The sequence below is a fragment of the Falco biarmicus genome, chromosome 12 (assembly GCF_023638135.1).
Source record: "Falco biarmicus isolate bFalBia1 chromosome 12, bFalBia1.pri, whole genome shotgun sequence".
Lineage (NCBI taxonomy): Eukaryota > Metazoa > Chordata > Aves > Falconiformes > Falconidae > Falco > Falco biarmicus.
Genome location: NC_079299.1, coordinates 4,311,372 through 4,329,738, shown reverse-complemented (window position 1 = coordinate 4,329,738; position 18,367 = coordinate 4,311,372). Strand labels below are relative to the sequence as shown.

Below are 18,367 nucleotides of genomic sequence, written 5' to 3'. Positions count from 1 at the left end.
AAGGAAAATAAAAAGAAAAAAATAGAAACAATAGAAAGGGAAAAAATAATTGCAGCAGTTGATGTACAAGCACAGTCTTCCCTTTTCACACATGCGTGGGTTCTGCCTGCCCCGACGTGGCCGGAGCGTCTCCCTGGGGAACAAACTGTTGGTTGTACAAAACACTATGAAGATTTTCTTACAAACACATGCCTGCAGTGTTTACTGGTTGGGGTTTTCTGCAATTTTATTTTCCAATAATGAATATATTATATAATATGTAATAATAAAAATGTTACTAAACCTAGTTTCAAACCTAGGGTTTAGGTCCCTACTGGCTTGTAACTTTTATCTACAGTAAAGTCAGTATATGTTTTTATTTTTAGGAGCGGTAAGGTCTAGCTCATAGACTGGTCAGGCTGAAGTCCCTTTCTTCAAACCTTCCTCTTCCCCCTGGAGAAGGAAAACAGAGGTGGGTTACTCAGCTGGGTCTCAACCTTATCCTCGTGGCAGCTCAAGCATCAAAGCATTTCACAGGTGGGCCAGGTCCTGCCTTTTGAGCAGGGAGAACCATGACCACCATCTCCTATGCTCCCCGAGCTTCCCAAAAGCCACCCAGATGGCTTCTGGCAGCAAGTGCCACCTTGTCTCTGGTTTTCAACCGCTGCCTGACACGCGCTTCCCCCTGCCCTCCGCCAGCACCAAGGGGAGGGATGGTTGTGGCCACCACAGGGACCATTTCCTGAAGCTGTTCATTCACTTCTTTATGGTTTCTGCCCCTCTGGCCAGTTGGTCCTGGTAACCTTCAGTAGCTCCTGGAGTTTGGTTGTTTCCTGGTCCAGGTCCCTTGTTATATTTTTTACCAGTTTTTCCTACATAGGAGTCAAAAGAAGGCATCTGCCTGAGCCTCCCTTGGCCCTCTGGTGACCTTCCCCCCTCCAGAACATCTCGGGTCACCTCAGGTCTGCACTGAGCCGCCGCGGTGGCCACAAGCCAGCGATGTGCCACTGCTCCAGCGGCGTGCTCAGAGGCCCTACCTGGGAGGTGTCCTTTAAACACCCCTAAACCCCCAAATCCAGGCACCCCCCGGCGACAACAAACAAGCCACAAGCTCTACCTCGTGCACCAAGGGCTTCAGAGTCGAGAGGGAGCACCCACGTCCTCGTGAGCACCCGCTGGCAGGGGCCACTGGGTTTCCTCTCTCACCTGAGGCTACCACTCATCAGGGTGCAGCATCTAGGCTTCCCCCCACCCTCACAGCCGGCTGGTGAGCTTCACAGGTGAGCGAGAACGGCTCCCACCAGGGCAGCGTGCCCCCTGGGCTTTGCCGGCGATGCGCAATAGAGCTCCTGGCATGTGACAAACTGACAGGGGGTCCGCCAGGCAGCTCGCTTTCCAAATGCGGACGCTCATCTCCCCCCGAGCTCTCCCCATGGCCAGCCCCATGGATCCCACACAATTCAGCCACGCGCCCCATCTCTCTGAGGGGAGCAGGTTTGCAGGCGCTTGCCTGACCTGCAGCTGCTCCACCTCCTTCTGCAAGGCTGACGCTTTGAGCTCCAGGCTCTTCCTCTGCTGCTCCTTTCGCTGCAGCACCTTTGACTTCTCAGACAGCTCGTTCTTCAGCTTGGCGTACTCCTTCCGCAACCTGGCCAGCTCAGGGTTGTGCCTGCACCAAGAGAAGCAGCGTTATTCCAGCCCGCAGGCCAGTCAAGCATCCCTGGCGTTACCCAGGGGGAACACATCCCCCTGTGGGCCTGGTAACAGGGCTTGAAACATCTCAGCGGTGGCGTTCGCCTGTTTCTGGGACACGCCTGGTCCTTCAGGGACGGGGTGCAGAGAGCTGACACATCACTTTTCAAAAGCTGCGTTTCCATCACAGGAGGCATTCCTTTCTCATGAAGGAGAAGTCGCAAGGATCTGTGTTCCCAGACACAGCAGAAAGCACTCTAGGCAGCTGGAGTCTGCTCTGTAATTAGCTGGGCGCTGTTAATCACCAGCCATTTCAGACCTTCTATAGAAAGGAGCGTGACATTCTTCTCCCTAGCTCCTGTTTGTTCTGTATGCACCAGGCAGGTCCCCGAAGTGGGGAGCAATGCTGCAGCGCCTTCTGGTCCCCTCTGCCCCCCTCCGCTGGCATCAGCACAGGTGACCCCAAAGCAGAGAGGGTTTCCCCTGCCCTTCCACTTGGGAAAAACATCCTTGTTTCCCCTGCCAGGCCCCCAAAAGCCATTTGGCAATCTCTTCCTCACTCCCTCCTCTACCTCCAGCTAGCTGGGGTGCCTGTAGAAGCACCCTCCAGAAAGCGGGTGGCCAAGCCTGATGGACAGCCACCCCCAGGGCCTGCCAGAGGGCGGCCCCAGGCTCTGCCCCCCGCCCCAGTCTTACTTGCTCTCCATCCAGCTGCTGGTCTGGTAGAGGGCATCCCTCAGCATGGAGTTCTCCTGCTGCAGGCGAGCCAGCTGCGTGTTGGGTCTGTTCTCCAGCTGCTCCTGCAGGGTCCGGATCTAGGGAGAGCCCAACAGGGGTTAATGCCGCCACCGCCGGTCCCTCTGCTCCCTCCTGAGAAGCCCACCCCATGAGCAAGAGGGACTGGCAAGGAAGCCACAGCGAGGTGTCTGCTGATGCTGAGAGCCCCGGGGCTGCCGCATCCCATGAGGATGCTCCCACCTCCCTCTTCTAGCTTGAGCACCACGGGGCAGGAGCACTGCGGGGCACTCGCCCCTCCCTGAGGCTCTGGTCCCGTCGTCCACCTCGGTCTTCTCCAAAAGACCAGCACCTGCCACCGAAGGCCAGCCGGCAGCCAGCGGAGGAAGCTGCAGAGCACCGCGTGGGGCTCACCTTGTCCTGGAGCTGCTGCGTTTTCTGGGCATGGTCCTGGTTGATGGCCTGCGTGCGTGCCTGCACCGCTGCCATCTCCTGCTCGCGGGCCAGCAGCTGCTCCTTCAGCTTGCCCTCCAGAGCCGTCACCTTAGCCCGCTCGGCCACCAGCTCCTTCGAGGAAAGAAGCCACCCGGTCAGTCCTGAGCGTAGGAATTTCCCTGCTCTAAGGGGACTTGAAACAAGTGGCCTCCGAGCTCAGAAGGCTTTAAAAAGTGTAACCCTTTCGGAGGTGCCCCCATGCCGTGAGGGGCAGGGCCCGTGCCAGGGGTGCCGGGAGGGCTGCGCGGCACTTACCTTGCTCAGCTCCCGCCTCTTGTTTCTGGCAGCAGCTGCAGCCTCCTGCTCAGTGGCGAGCTGCTTCTCCTTCTCCTCCAGCCGGCGTTTCAGGACAGCGACCGGGCCACCCTTCTGCTTGGCCTGCCGGCACAGGGTGGCACATCAGCGGGGACCGCCACCGACCGATCCAACCCCTCCCCCCCACACGCACAGGATCATGCCCTCTGCCCCAGGGAAAATTCAGCTCCCGTCTCTAAGGCTGACCCTCGGGGGACAGCCTGCCCGAAAACGGGCTGCCTTCACCCCTCCGCACCCCCCGAGGCTCGGCCCGGCCCTGGCGGCCACGGCGGTGCTGGCAGCCCTACCGTGTGCCAGGTGTCCTGGACGATGCCCGCTTTCTCCCTCAGGATCTCGATGAGCCGCTGGGCCTCCCCCTCGCTGAACGCCGTGCTGCTGACCGTGGACACAAGCGTCTTGTAGGGCAGGTAGAGGGGCCCATCCGAGTCCGCAGGTGCTGGGGAGGAGAGAGGAGGGGTTGGGAGCGCTCGAGCCAACGGCAGGGCTGAGTAGCATCACCTCAGTTGACTTCAACCCCGTAAGTGCCATTTCACGCCAGCAACCGCCCAGATGTCCACAGCCAAGTTTGATACCTCTCTAACCGAAAGCAATGTGACGAGCGCTGGGGACGGCGCTCACCACAGACAAGCATTCCCTGAGCCAGCTGCCACCTCTGCCTGGCTCTGCTCCTGCTCCTGCCACCCTGCCACCGCCCTCCATCACACTGAGCGTTTCCAGCCAGAGCTGGGCACGCTTTGCTAATGCCAGGGAGCAGAGACATGGTGGGCATCAGAAGCTGGACTCCATCGTGACACAGCCTCCCTAGGGGACATCGCTCCACGCAGCGGTGCCGGTGGCGCAGAGCAGCAAGGTCGTCTCCTGCCTTTCACTAGGCAGGTTCGTTCCAGCTCTTTCTTTGCTAAGGGAACGAGATGACTCCAGCCCTTCTCCTATCCCTCTGCTGGCTTACTCAACGGGGATATACGCAGAGGAACTTGGCCTTACCTGGCTCGCGTTTCTTCTCGGATGCACCTGCCTTCTTGACAGGTCCATTAGGCTTCTGCTCCTCATGGGTTGGAAGAACATTTGGTTTCTTGATAGTGACGGAGCTGACAGCTGGAGCACTTTGGTGCTGCTCTGCGATCTTTCCGTTTCGTTTCTCTTCCTTTTCCTTTCCTTTTGCTTTTTTCTCTACAGCTTCCTCTTTCTGCTTTTTCTCTTTTTTCTTCAGCTGGGCGGTTTCATTGTATTTGCCTTGCTTGGCCAAGGCTTCCTCAGAAGGAAGGAGGACCTTCTCCAGGAAGGAGAACAGGAAGATCCCAATGGCCAATACCACCGTCAAACCTCCAAAGACTACAACATCCAGTGTTGGAGGTTCATAGGCATCCATCGTGCCTTATTCTTCTGTGCCTGCAAGACACCAGAACAACAGTTAGTGGGGACAACAAGGAGGTGCAACGGCCTCTCTGGGAGCAGGGAGTGTCCTATGTCCATCTGTGTTTTCAAATGGCACCACGCTCCAAAAAGTGCTCAGGATTCACACACCTCTAATGAGGGCAACCTGACGACACCCCATCCCCCCACCCCAGGTTTGTGCTCCTGCGCAGCACAGCCAGCGCACAGTGCTCCATCCGCACTGCAGGGACCGCCTGTGCTGGCTGCAGCAATCTCCAGAAGAACCAAAGAGGGGGAAGAAAAAAGCAGGGGTGCAACCAGAGAGAGCCATGAGCACAGTGCCCATGACATGTCCAATGGGACGCTTTTGCACGACCCTGGGCGATACCTGCAGCCCTGCGGCAGTAAGAGAGCCCGTTTTCAGACTGCCTGGTGCAGTCTGGCCAAGACCTGGGCTCTCCCTGGGGCACCTGGCCTTTTCTCTGCACCCAGGCGCAGGTGGAAGTGCATCCAGGGTCTCAGCTTTGGAATAAAACACCCCCCTGGCAGGGGAAAGCATGCACGGGAGAGCTTTCCCCAGCTTTGCAACAGCCCTGGCCGCCTCCCTTTGCCACCCGCGCCCTGCGGCACTGCTGGCCTCTGCCCAGCCTGGCAGGGAGGATGCGCGGTGACCGCATCCCACTGGGTAGCTGCTCCCAGCGGCCAGTGATGAGAACCAGCCCAGCAATGATGCTACAGACAGCACACAGAGAACCAAGATGCTACCACCTCCTTGAGATGCAAACACCAAGAAAAGGCCTAAGTTCAAGCCAAAGAAAAGCAGAGCATGGCCATTAACCGTCTCATCTCCCCGGCAGATGCCCGCAGGAAGAAACGAGACTTGCAAAGGGAGTGCTGGATGTGGCACTTCTCTTTCCACCTCTGCCATTAACTGGTGGGCAAACCGGGCACAGGGTCCTTTCCCACCCTCCTCTCCACGCTCAGGTTCTCCACCCATGACACACGGAGCAGCAGCGGAGACCGTACTGCCTGGTCTGAGACCTGGCAGGCGGGGTGCAGCCCCACGCGGAGGAAGATGCTGCTGCCTCCACTCTTCTTAACCGCTAACCGAAGCCCGTCCCGAGTCTGGAAGCCAGTCTCTTCCGCGCTGTCCCACTCGCGCGTTTCCCCCGTGGGGGCATCACCTCCACGTGGCTCACAACCCCCCAGATGCTGCAGTCAGGCAGTTCATCAGCGCAGGGGCACTTCCCAGGAGGTGCCCGGCTGCGCTTTCTCGTGACCAACGCATCAAGCCCTCGTCTATCAGAAGTTCCCACCCCGCACCTAACTGAAAACATTTTCAAATTTCCTCTTGAAGAGGCTGCAGGTTGAGGAGGGAGGGAGGGGCTGCAAAGGGAGGAGGCAAAATTAAGGCTATAACTAAGGAGATCAGCACCTTTTCAAAACCTCGGTGCTCGCAGGGAGAGACCTCAGAGCCTTTCCCTTTCTAACAGCTGACAGCGGCAAACTCACTCCCAGCCGAATCCGCACCGGTGCAGCCAGGGGGACACAGTGCAAGGAAAGTGTCACCTGCAGCCCCCAGGGGGGTTGTTGAGGGATGTTTCAACCAGCAGCCCAGCTCTCCCTGCCCGCCTCTCCAAGCACCCCAGCCGAAGCAGCAGAGAGCTGGCAGGCGGGCACGCTGCCAACGCCAGCTGGAACCAGCCTCCCCCGGCAGGGCCACCTTCCTACCCCAGGGCACCGCTCGGGATCCCAGCTGATACTACAGGCATCGCTACCCCAGGTCCGCCCAGGCCGTTTCGATTTCAACGGCCTCAGCCGGCTCCATCCCAGCACAGCTGGTGCCAGCTCCCTCCCTCCTGACAACGCAGCATCACTTTGGGATGGTCCCCATCGGGCAGAGGGATTATTCCTAACCTGCAGGGTGAAAAGGGCTGCGTTTCCTCTTCCTGGCAGGAAATAGAAGCGAGGGTCCAGAGAACATGTACCCACGTCCTTCTGCTGGCTTTAGGGCCAGACCAATGCTCCCCGGAGCTGTTCCGGGGCGGAACTGAGCGCCCTGCATTCCTCACCTGGCAACCCCAATGTGCCGGTACCAACAGAGCTGCTGACCTCACAATGCCATCGCCAACAGAGCTGCTGACCTGCTGCTGCCACCGCCAACAGAGCTGCTGACCTCACACTGCCACCACCAGTAGAACTCCTGACCTCCCAATGCCACCGTGGCAGACTTAGGCCAAAATTTGCAGCTCCAGCTTAGGGCAAGGGCATCGCTGACTGATGGCAAACGCCCTCCAACCCCACCAGCTGCTCCCGCCACCTCCCAAAGCAGCTGGATGCTGGTTTGGGCTTTGGGTTTTGGTTGGGGTTTCTTTTGGGATACTAGTGAGAGATGAGAACTTCGCAAGTGAAATGCCCTGTGACGGAGCTCAGATGAGCTCTGGCTAAAACTTACAAGGTGTGACTGAATTTTGGAGGCAGTAGAACTGTGCTCAGGACAAGAGCAGGTTTTGCAATGTCTGTGACACCATAGCTGTGCCATGCAGAGCAGCACATCTGCACCACACAGGCTGGAAACCGTTAGATTCCTTCCAGAGCTGCTGCTGTGGCAGAGGACGTTCAGCCCCGTGTCTGTTGAAAGACACGATCTCAAACATACTGTGCAATGGTAGTAATTAGCAATGCGCTTGATTTAGAGGTGTGGTTGTGATTTCTCATTTGAAAAGGCACTGCGTCTCCACGTGGAGAAGCAAAGTTCTAGTCAGCCTGTCAGACACCGCTAACCAAGGAGTCAACACCTTGCTGCAGCATTCAGAAATGTCACGCTAAGCCGGCCTGGCTTGTAGCCAGAGAGCGCTGCCCCCCCCTCGCTTCCTCCTGCTGCACTGGGCCACAATCTTGCAGCCTGCAAGACAGACAGCATCGTTGTGCAGCAGTGCCAGCCTTCACAGGACAGCTGGCCAGTGGACTGGAACTACCCAGGGAGGCTGTGCTGCACATGCGGAAGTTAAAGAAAGAACTCCTGACAAAATGCAGCTTCTCTCCGCACCAGACAGGCTTGGGTTGGGCTCCCCGCCCTCCAAGAAAAGAATCCATTGTTGGTGCCTTGGAGCAGCAAAGCCTTTCTGGTCTCTACAGCCCAGATTCTCACTCTGATTCTTTCACCCACCTCTCCAGAGCCAGCGGGAGCAGAGTCAGCCATTGGAGCCTGCTTGCGTGTAGCCTCCTCACCCGCCGTATCCAGGGTAGCCCTAGAAAGGAGAGATCCGCTCCTGAGAGAGCCTGCGGTGACAAGGGGACGGTCTGAGCACGCATGTAGTGAAAACGTTCTCCCTGGTGTTTCTACATTGCTACTTGGCGTGTAGCCAGATGTCTCCTCTGACACCCGTCGGGGAAAACCATCCAAATGCCTAAGCTAAGGCAGGACTTACCTGCTTGGGTGACCCGATTGCCTCTTCTAATGTTACTACCAAGTGTGTTTGATTGATTACTAGCATGTTGGAATGCCGCATTATTGTGCGTTTTGCCTCTTTTTTTAGGCAGAAAGCATGAATGCCAAGCAAACGGGCCAGAGGACCTGACCGAGCTTGCATGGCTGAGAAGCCAGGAGGCTCCCTGGTCGTAGCTCTTGAAGCAAGTCCCGTGTAGATGTCATGGAGTGCCACAACTCTACAGGCATTCCATGTTTCAATAGATCAGTCATGTAAAGCAACCATTCTAGGCAAGGGTTTCCCTAACTGTAGGGAAGCTGTCTGGTAGAGTAGGTTTTGGAGATGTAGCTCGTATGTACAAATGACCCTCAATAAATCCCATCTAAGGATTCCTCTTGGTGTATTAATATTTGCATGGGTTGCCCGGCAGCCCAACACTGTCCCCGATGGATTAACACTAAAGGTCTCCCAAAATTGTTGGTCCAGTGCTGCAACGTGTCAGTGTATCACGGGATGAAAGGGCGGTGGGTGGGTGGGTGGGTGGGTGGGGTGAGAAAAATCTGGTTCCTGCTCTTAATTTTCTAAACTGTAAAAGGCAAAATTCAGTCAGTCTTTTGGAGGCTACTGGTCAAATTGCCAAGCTCAGAACCCGTTTCCCCTGTAACCATTAAATACAAAAGTGAAAACCTCTAGTGAAAGTTAGGCTAAAACGACCTGTTGGCACAAAAACTGGGTTAAATTCTTCGTGCTTGCAGTTGCAGAGCAGTACTTATAAAGGCTAATTCTGAAGCGAAATAGCAATAAAATAGACACACTTTTCTGGAGAAATCGTCCTAATCCACTCTTGTAAACTCGCGGTGCAGGAAACAAGAGTTAAAGGTTCACTCGTTCTAGAGGGTCAGTGTTCTTGTTGTGAAGTGCCTTGAGTTCCCTTTCAGCCTGAGGGATTCTATAAAAACGGCTTTTTGTTGGCATAGTTGAATTTAGAACTACCTTCGTTTCTCTCATACGCACTTACTAGCGGGTCAGATGCTTCTGCGAGACAGAAGCGGCACTGTCCCCGCCGCTCCCGGCACAGCAGCAGGCTGCGCTGGCTCAGCCGCAGGGCCAGGGAAATGGTGGTCCATGACCTCACGCAGCATGTGCCCTCTCTGGCCACGCTGCGCGGTTCAAACCTTGAATTCAAAGGCAGGCGGTGACGGACTGCTCTGACCTGGCGCCCGTGCGGGTCACCGCGCTGGGAGCACAAGGGTTTCCGATGCAAAGAGATCCACCGGAGCGAAGCTTTGTGACTTTTGAGAAAAGCAAAGCGGCCTGGTTTGTGCCGGGGCTTTTCGCCTGTGTTTCAGTCAGCTCTGAGCTCACCCAAAAGCGGCTCGTCGTCGTCCTCATCAAGGGCTCGTCCTTGCCGAGGTGTCTGCAGGACTGGTCTCTGTCCAAAGTGCAGGTTGAGAAGGAAATGTGGTGACACAGTGGGACTGGTGCTGCCTGACAAACCACGGGAACTCCCAGCCCCAGATCCACCTGATGACGCGCCTCCAGACTGCAGGCATCTTCCAAGAGACAGCCAGCCCAGGTGACGCCGTGGGGGACTTCTGCCTGGGATTTCCTCCCTCGGTTAGGAAAGGGAGCAGGAGAAACCCTGCAAAGGGGGAAGGATGTCAGACCTGGCAGGCAGGAGTGCAGTCTGCACAACGGGAAAGCCCTCGCTCGCATCAGGGACTCGCCTCCAAAGTGCCTTAGTCCCAGGGATCTTTTGAGGGATGAGAAGCCTGAGGTGGCACTTCAGGCCTTGGCTAGGTGCGCTCCCGCAGCTTAGTCTGGGCTAAGGGGCTTTGGGGCGCTCGCAGGAAGTGCCCAGGTGTTGTACTGGCCTCTGGAATACTCCTGCGTGCCACGGCTGGCAGTAGCTGGCAACCTTCAGAGCTATAATGCTTCAGGCTTGTCCCCGCCATGGAGTCAGTGGGCCCAATTTTATTATCTCCCAAGGCTGTTTATCCTGCTGCCGCTGGAGACTCTGTGGCAAGCAAAATGTTTCTTCCTGTGGCTGTTGAAATCCTTTCCGTTACGGTTTCTCCCAGGTCACCCAGACCTTTTGAAAAGGCAAGGCGAGCAGGGAGAGAGAACATGAGGAACGCTTGCTGTAGCCTGGCCACTTGCTGAGGAGGAAACGGCTTCCCGGCAGGACTACACGAAGAAGAAAAAGGCGAAGGGGTTCAGGTGACGGACCCAGCTCAGAGCCACGCCAGCTCAGCAGGACTGCAGCCCAGGTAGGGCAGCTTGGCTGCAGCAAGAGCACAGCGGGTAGAAACCCTTTCAAGTCCACGTGCGGGCAAGGGTTTCCCAACAGCCATTTTTGTCCATGACCCTGGGGACAGGATTGGGATGGGACATGGAGACTGGTAATTGAGGCCTGAGCGTGAGCAGCAGGTGCTGCAAACACAGTTTAGCGGCTCCAGCAAAGGTGACCTTGGGTGTCTAAGCTGTGGCTTGATAAGCCCGTCACATAGCCAGGCTGAAAGGTAACTCCCGCCGTGGCCGGAATCGGGCAGAAGGATCCAGCATTCCCATCCAAAATCCCCCCGGCTGGGCAGTTGCTTCATCTTTACCAATTAGGTGCCTGCCTGCGGATCCCAGCAGCCCATCTACCTGCGGATCCCAGCAGCCGATCGGCCTGCCCTGAGTCACAGGCTGACAGGTGCCCAGCCGACAGCGCGAGTGCCCCCAGCAAAGCAGGCATGTTGCAAAACGCCACGGGCTCCCAGGAGAGCAGGGGCTGGCCAGTGCTCAGCCCTGTGCTGGTGGGCAAGGCTTGGCTTTCCCTACCCCCTCAGGGTGGACTTCCCCTTCCACCAAGGTGCCGCGGGAAGAAAAAAATCCCAGCAGTACCACTTCAGGTGTGGAAAATTAAGCTGAACCTCTTTCCCCAAAGAGATGGGAGGTTTTTCAGCTTTGCTTAGCAAGAATCTGCCCATCTTTCCTCCTAAAAGAGCCAGCTCGGCGACGTGTCCTGGAAGGGCATCAATGTCCCCCCATGCTGGGGACACCAAATCTGCTCTCACACAGTTTCTGGAGCATCATCAGAGCCCTTAGTGTACTTGGGACACCGGCTGCCCTCCTTGTATTGGCTGGTTTGGGGGCTTTGTTGCTGCTTCTGTGTTAACGCCTGGGTACCATCTGCCCTGTTTTGCCCAAGAGCTCACAATCAAGGGAATCGCTGCTGCAAAAGCAAAAAAGAAAAAGCTGAAAAGCGGAAAGATCGCATCACTTTGCTGCACCTGCTGCTGGGGGGCTCTCGCTACTGGGGGCTCTCCGAGGGTGATGGCCACCCCGCTACGCTCAACAGCTTGCTCCAGCCCAGTTTGCAATGCTGGTAAAATCCAGGCGTTCCCTGACTTTTTGAGGATCTCAAAGGCAAAAGGTATCAGGCCAGGCATGCTGCAGACATGACAGTGCTGTCACTGGCCGTCCTTGGTTCATGAGGTCCTTCCCATGCGCCGCAAAGCCCAGGTAGAGAAACTGAAGGCTAATGGTGGCTGCGGGGAAAAGCTCTGCTCACCGGGTTTGTCCCTCCGGTGCGGGGAGATGGACCTGCCAGAGCCCGGGGTACTTGTCGGGTATGCAGCCTATGCACGTACAACAGGGCTGGGGGTTGCAGCGGCAGCAAGGCTTGTAGTGAGTGCGTGGGGTCTCAGCTGCCGCGCAAGGGGCTGGGGCCACCACCTCCCGGGGACACACAGCCCTCTGGCCAGGTGCGGCGCTCCATCACCTCCCATCCTGAGAGGCACTGCAGGCAGTGATGGAGGGGTGTCACCGAGCCACCCACCGGATCTGGGGAGGCGGGGGTGGTCCTTCTCGCGGCTCAGCGTGACCCCCCAAAGGTGCTCAGCCCATTTCTGCAATGAGCATTGACGAGCTCAGCACTGATGGGTGCCCCGGCTTCTGGGGGCGGCAGCCCTTGCTCAGTCAGCGAAGCCCCAGCTAGCTCGGTGCCTCTGGACAAGGGTGGGAGGCAGGTCTGGGGGGCAGTGGGGGGCTGCATGGGGGCTCTCAGCTTGCCATTCCCTCAGCCTGAATTCAGCAGGACCCCATCTTCTTGCCTGATCAAAGACCCCACAGCCCAAGTGTGACTTGCACATCCCTTCTCCATCATGACCCAGAAAGCTGCAGTGCTGGGGGGACAGGACACGTGTCTACCCAGTCCTGCCTGCGTGGAGTCTCTGCTGTGTCTGATATAGAGGCTGAGCACACGCTGACTTCTCTGGGAGCAAAACGGAGGCGCGTCTGGCCTTCATCCCCGTCCTGGCCTTGGTTCTTCACACACCCAGCAGGTACCAAGTACTTTGGGGGCCTTTTCCCCCCACCAGCTCCTCAAATGCCGCTGATGTCAGCGCTGCGCTCAGCAGCTTTATTGTGAGGAGACAGGCACCGAGCTGTGACATGGTCTCTGCCATTCCCTAAGAAACCAACTTGAAATAAAACAAAAAGGAAAAATTAAAAAAAAAAAAAAAGCCACAAGAAGGGGAGAGAGAAGGCTGGAGAGCCCGGCAGTGCCCAAGGACCACCATCACGCAGCACCCGCAGGGTCAGAATTACAGGGGTGCGCTGAGGCTTAAGCGAGCAGGAGCAGCCTGCGCCGGGCTGGCGTGGCTGTGCTGCTGTGCCCTGTCCCCACGCTCACGCTGCTCTGCCCTGTCCCCACGCTCAGCCTGACCCCATGGCAGGGGACCTCGGGGTGCACCGCCAGCGTGAAAACACACGTGGCTGGAAGGGAAGGGTTCTCTCCTTTGCGTGTCTTGGAGGAAAAACAGAAGGTATGGCTGTTTGCAGCACAGCGAGCAAGGCGGGGAATAAAGGATCTGCTCCCGGCCACAGCAGGGTCCTTCTTCAGTGACCCCAAACACCTGGCTGGCTTGCAAACTTAATAAAAATTAACAAACAATAACCGGGAAAATGAAGCAAGGATAAGCTCTTTTCACTACGTCATTATAATTGCACCGACACCCAGAAGTACACAAAAGGATACGTGCCAAGAGCCACCCATCAAAGAGAGGCTTCCTTCCGTGGTGGCTCTCACTTTCACACTTCTTTCACTCCAACCAACAAAAAAAAAGGAAAATAAAAAGAAAAAAATAGAAACAATAGAAAGGGAAAAAATAATTGCAGCAGTTGATGTACAAGCACAGTCTTCCCTTTTCACACATGCGTGGGTTCTGCCTGCCCCGACGTGGCCGGAGCGTCTCCCTGGGGAACAAACTGTTGGTTGTACAAAACACTATGAAGATTTTCTTACAAACACATGCCTGCAGTGTTTACTGGTTGGGGTTTTCTGCAATTTTATTTTCCAATAATGAATATATTATATAATATGTAATAATAAAAATGTTACTAAACCTAGTTTCAAACCTAGGGTTTAGGTCCCTACTGGCTTGTAACTTTTATCTACAGTAAAGTCAGTATATGTTTTTATTTTTAGGAGCGGTAAGGTCTAGCTCATAGACTGGTCAGGCTGAAGTCCCTTTCTTCAAACCTTCCTCTTCCCCCTGGAGAAGGAAAACAGAGGTGGGTTACTCAGCTGGGTCTCAACCTTATCCTCGTGGCAGCTCAAGCATCAAAGCATTTCACAGGTGGGCCAGGTCCTGCCTTTTGAGCAGGGAGAACCATGACCACCATCTCCTATGCTCCCCGAGCTTCCCAAAAGCCACCCAGATGGCTTCTGGCAGCAAGTGCCACCTTGTCTCTGGTTTTCAACCGCTGCCTGACACGCGCTTCCCCCTGCCCTCCGCCAGCACCAAGGGGAGGGATGGTTGTGGCCACCACAGGGACCATTTCCTGAAGCTGTTCATTCACTTCTTTATGGTTTCTGCCCCTCTGGCCAGTTGGTCCTGGTAACCTTCAGTAGCTCCTGGAGTTTGGTTGTTTCCTGGTCCAGGTCCCTTGTTATATTTTTTACCAGTTTTTCCTACATAGGAGTCAAAAGAAGGCATCTGCCTGAGCCTCCCTTGGCCCTCTGGTGACCTTCCCCCCTCCAGAACATCTCGGGTCACCTCAGGTCTGCACTGAGCCGCCGCGGTGGCCACAAGCCAGCGATGTGCCACTGCTCCAGCGGCGTGCTCAGAGGCCCTACCTGGGAGGTGTCCTTTAAACACCCCTAAACCCCCAAATCCAGGCACCCCCCGGCGACAACAAACAAGCCACAAGCTCTACCTCGTGCACCAAGGGCTTCAGAGTCGAGAGGGAGCACCCACGTCCTCGTGAGCACCCGCTGGCAGGGGCCACTGGGTTTCCTCTCTCACCTGAGGCTACCACTCATCAGGGTGCAGCATCTAGGCTTCCCCCCACCCTCACAGCCGGCTGGTGAGCTTCACAGGTGAGCGAGAACGGCTCCCACCAGGGCAGCGTGCCCCCTGGGCTTTGCCGGCGATGCGCAATAGAGCTCCTGGCATGTGACAAACTGACAGGGGGTCCGCCAGGCAGCTCGCTTTCCAAATGCGGACGCTCATCTCCCCCCGAGCTCTCCCCATGGCCAGCCCCATGGATCCCACACAATTCAGCCACGCGCCCCATCTCTCTGAGGGGAGCAGGTTTGCAGGCGCTTGCCTGACCTGCAGCTGCTCCACCTCCTTCTGCAAGGCTGACGCTTTGAGCTCCAGGCTCTTCCTCTGCTGCTCCTTTCGCTGCAGCACCTTTGACTTCTCAGACAGCTCGTTCTTCAGCTTGGCGTACTCCTTCCGCAACCTGGCCAGCTCAGGGTTGTGCCTGCACCAAGAGAAGCAGCGTTATTCCAGCCCGCAGGCCAGTCAAGCATCCCTGGCGTTACCCAGGGGGAACACATCCCCCTGTGGGCCTGGTAACAGGGCTTGAAACATCTCAGCGGTGGCGTTCGCCTGTTTCTGGGACACGCCTGGTCCTTCAGGGACGGGGTGCAGAGAGCTGACACATCACTTTTCAAAAGCTGCGTTTCCATCACAGGAGGCATTCCTTTCTCATGAAGGAGAAGTCGCAAGGATCTGTGTTCCCAGACACAGCAGAAAGCACTCTAGGCAGCTGGAGTCTGCTCTGTAATTAGCTGGGCGCTGTTAATCACCAGCCATTTCAGACCTTCTATAGAAAGGAGCGTGACATTCTTCTCCCTAGCTCCTGTTTGTTCTGTATGCACCAGGCAGGTCCCCGAAGTGGGGAGCAATGCTGCAGCGCCTTCTGGTCCCCTCTGCCCCCCTCCGCTGGCATCAGCACAGGTGACCCCAAAGCAGAGAGGGTTTCCCCTGCCCTTCCACTTGGGAAAAACATCCTTGTTTCCCCTGCCAGGCCCCCAAAAGCCATTTGGCAATCTCTTCCTCACTCCCTCCTCTACCTCCAGCTAGCTGGGGTGCCTGTAGAAGCACCCTCCAGAAAGCGGGTGGCCAAGCCTGATGGACAGCCACCCCCAGGGCCTGCCAGAGGGCGGCCCCAGGCTCTGCCCCCCGCCCCAGTCTTACTTGCTCTCCATCCAGCTGCTGGTCTGGTAGAGGGCATCCCTCAGCATGGAGTTCTCCTGCTGCAGGCGAGCCAGCTGCGTGTTGGGTCTGTTCTCCAGCTGCTCCTGCAGGGTCCGGATCTAGGGAGAGCCCAACAGGGGTTAATGCCGCCACCGCCGGTCCCTCTGCTCCCTCCTGAGAAGCCCACCCCATGAGCAAGAGGGACTGGCAAGGAAGCCACAGCGAGGTGTCTGCTGATGCTGAGAGCCCCGGGGCTGCCGCATCCCATGAGGATGCTCCCACCTCCCTCTTCTAGCTTGAGCACCACGGGGCAGGAGCACTGCGGGGCACTCGCCCCTCCCTGAGGCTCTGGTCCCGTCGTCCACCTCGGTCTTCTCCAAAAGACCAGCACCTGCCACCGAAGGCCAGCCGGCAGCCAGCGGAGGAAGCTGCAGAGCACCGCGTGGGGCTCACCTTGTCCTGGAGCTGCTGCGTTTTCTGGGCATGGTCCTGGTTGATGGCCTGCGTGCGTGCCTGCACCGCTGCCATCTCCTGCTCGCGGGCCAGCAGCTGCTCCTTCAGCTTGCCCTCCAGAGCCGTCACCTTAGCCCGCTCGGCCACCAGCTCCTTCGAGGAAAGAAGCCACCCGGTCAGTCCTGAGCGTAGGAATTTCCCTGCTCTAAGGGGACTTGAAACAAGTGGCCTCCGAGCTCAGAAGGCTTTAAAAAGTGTAACCCTTTCGGAGGTGCCCCCATGCCGTGAGGGGCAGGGCCCGTGCCAGGGGTGCCGGGAGGGCTGCGCGGCACTTACCTTGCTCAGCTCCCGCCTCTTGTTTCTGGCAGCAGCTGCAGCCTCCTGCTCAGTGGCGAGCTGCTTCTCCTTCTCCTCCAGCCGGCGTTTCAGGACAGCGACCGGGCCACCCTTCTGCTTGGCCTGCCGGCACAGGGTGGCACATCAGCGGGGACCGCCACCGACCGATCCAACCCCTCCCCCCCACACGCACAGGATCATGCCCTCTGCCCCAGGGAAAATTCAGCTCCCGTCTCTAAGGCTGACCCTCGGGGGACAGCCTGCCCGAAAACGGGCTGCCTTCACCCCTCCGCACCCCCCGAGGCTCGGCCCGGCCCTGGCGGCCCACGGCGGTGCTGGCAGCCCTACCGTGTGCCAGGTGTCCTGGACGATGCCCGCTTTCTCCCTCAGGATCTCGATGAGCCGCTGGGCCTCCCCCTCGCTGAACGCCGTGCTGCTGACCGTGGACACAAGCGTCTTGTAGGGCAGGTAGAGGGGCCCATCCGAGTCCGCAGGTGCTGGGGAGGAGAGAGGAGGGGTTGGGAGCGCTCGAGCCAACGGCAGGGCTGAGTAGCATCACCTCAGTTGACTTCAACCCCGTAAGTGCCATTTCACGCCAGCAACCGCCCAGATGTCCACAGCCAAGTTTGATACCTCTCTAACCGAAAGCAATGTGACGAGCGCTGGGGACGGCGCTCACCACAGACAAGCATTCCCTGAGCCAGCTGCCACCTCTGCCTGGCTCTGCTCCTGCTCCTGCCACCCTGCCACCGCCCTCCATCACACTGAGCGTTTCCAGCCAGAGCTGGGCACGCTTTGCTAATGCCAGGGAGCAGAGACATGGTGGGCATCAGAAGCTGGACTCCATCGTGACACAGCCTCCCTAGGGGACATCGCTCCACGCAGCGGTGCCGGTGGCGCAGAGCAGCAAGGTCGTCTCCTGCCTTTCACTAGGCAGGTTCGTTCCAGCTCTTTCTTTGCTAAGGGAACGAGATGACTCCAGCCCTTCTCCTATCCCTCTGCTGGCTTACTCAACGGGGATATACGCAGAGGAACTTGGCCTTACCTGGCTCGCGTTTCTTCTCGGATGCACCTGCCTTCTTGACAGGTCCATTAGGCTTCTGCTCCTCATGGGTTGGAAGAACATTTGGTTTCTTGATAGTGACGGAGCTGACAGCTGGAGCACTTTGGTGCTGCTCTGCGATCTTTCCGTTTCGTTTCTCTTCCTTTTCCTTTCCTTTTGCTTTTTTCTCTACAGCTTCCTCTTTCTGCTTTTTCTCTTTTTTCTTCAGCTGGGCGGTTTCATTGTATTTGCCTTGCTTGGCCAAGGCTTCCTCAGAAGGAAGGAGGACCTTCTCCAGGAAGGAGAACAGGAAGATCCCAATGGCCAATACCACCGTCAAACCTCCAAAGACTACAACATCCAGTGTTGGAGGTTCATAGGCATCCATCGTGCCTTATTCTTCTGTGCCTGCAAGACACCAGAACAACAGTTAGTGGGGACAACAAGGAGGTGCAACGGCCTCTCTGGGAGCAGGGAGTGTCCTATGTCCATCTGTGTTTTCAAATGGCACCACGCTCCAAAAAGTGCTCAGGATTCACACACCTCTAATGAGGGCAACCTGACGACACCCCATCCCCCCACCCCAGGTTTGTGCTCCTGCGCAGCACAGCCAGCGCACAGTGCTCCCATCCGCACTGCAGGGACCGCCTGTGCTGGCTGCAGCAAATCTCCAGAAGAACCAAAGAGGGGGAAGAAAAAAGCAGGGGTGCAACCAGAGAGAGCCATGAGCACAGGTGCCCATGACATGTCCAATGGGACGCTTTTGCACGACCCTGGGCGATACCTGCAGCCCTGCGGCAGTAAGAGAGCCCGTTTTCAGACTGCCTGGTGCAGTCTGGCCAAGACCTGGGCTCTCCCTGGGGGCACCTGGCCTTTTCCTCTGCACCCAGGCGCAGGTGGAAGTGCATCCAGGGGTCTCAGCTTTGGAATAAAACACCCCCCTGGCAGGGGAAAGCATGCACGGGAGAGCTTTCCCCCAGCTTTGCAACAGCCCTGGCCGCCTCCCTTTGCCACCCGCGCCCTGCGGCACTGCTGGC

At 57.3% G+C, this 18,367-nt stretch overlaps 2 protein-coding genes across 2 annotated transcripts; both read right to left on the bottom strand.

Moving 5' to 3' along the window:
- Positions 1-393: 393 nt before the first annotated feature.
- LOC130157655 (ribosome-binding protein 1-like) lies at positions 394-8,362 on the bottom strand. Its single transcript, XM_056357536.1, has 8 exons — positions 7,760-8,362; positions 4,201-4,605; positions 3,504-3,652; positions 3,157-3,279; positions 2,821-2,973; positions 2,368-2,486; positions 1,495-1,648; positions 394-432 (listed from the first exon to the last, which is right to left on the bottom strand). Exons 2-8 carry the CDS (start codon positions 4,583-4,585, stop codon positions 394-396), a joined length of 1,122 nt encoding a protein of 373 aa, XP_056213511.1. The 5' UTR covers positions 4,586-4,605; positions 7,760-8,362.
- Positions 8,363-13,525: 5,163 nt separating this feature from the next.
- Positions 13,526-17,732, bottom strand: LOC130157654 (ribosome-binding protein 1-like). Its single transcript, XM_056357534.1, has 7 exons — positions 17,334-17,732; positions 16,637-16,785; positions 16,289-16,411; positions 15,953-16,105; positions 15,500-15,618; positions 14,627-14,780; positions 13,526-13,564 (listed from the first exon to the last, which is right to left on the bottom strand). The coding sequence occupies exons 1-7, from the start codon at positions 17,716-17,718 to the stop codon at positions 13,526-13,528; spliced, it is 1,122 nt and encodes a 373-aa protein (XP_056213509.1). The 5' UTR covers positions 17,719-17,732.
- Between the last annotated feature and the right edge of the window lie 635 nt (positions 17,733-18,367).

What these genes read in the sequence shown, in the direction of transcription:
- LOC130157655 (XM_056357536.1), bottom strand. Translation starts at nt 4,585, where the DNA reads ATGGATGCCTATGAACCTCCAACACTGGATGTTGTAGTCTTTGGAGGT. An exon ending in CGCAGCAGCTCCAGGACAAG is followed by an intron (nt 2,487 to 2,820) that starts GTGAGCCCCACG and finishes GGCTCTCCCTAG; the next exon opens with ATCCGGACCCTGCAGGAGCA. An exon ending in AGGAGGTGGAGCAGCTGCAG is followed by an intron (nt 433 to 1,494) that starts GTCAGGCAAGCG and finishes TTCCTTCTCCAG; the next exon opens with GGGGAAGAGGAAGGTTTGAA.
- LOC130157654 (XM_056357534.1), bottom strand. Translation starts at nt 17,718, where the DNA reads ATGGATGCCTATGAACCTCCAACACTGGATGTTGTAGTCTTTGGAGGT. An exon ending in CGAGAAGAAACGCGAGCCAG is followed by an intron (nt 16,786 to 17,333) that starts GTAAGGCCAAGT and finishes TCTCCTCCCCAG; the next exon opens with CACCTGCGGACTCGGATGGG. An exon ending in AGGAGGTGGAGCAGCTGCAG is followed by an intron (nt 13,565 to 14,626) that starts GTCAGGCAAGCG and finishes TTCCTTCTCCAG; the next exon opens with GGGGAAGAGGAAGGTTTGAA.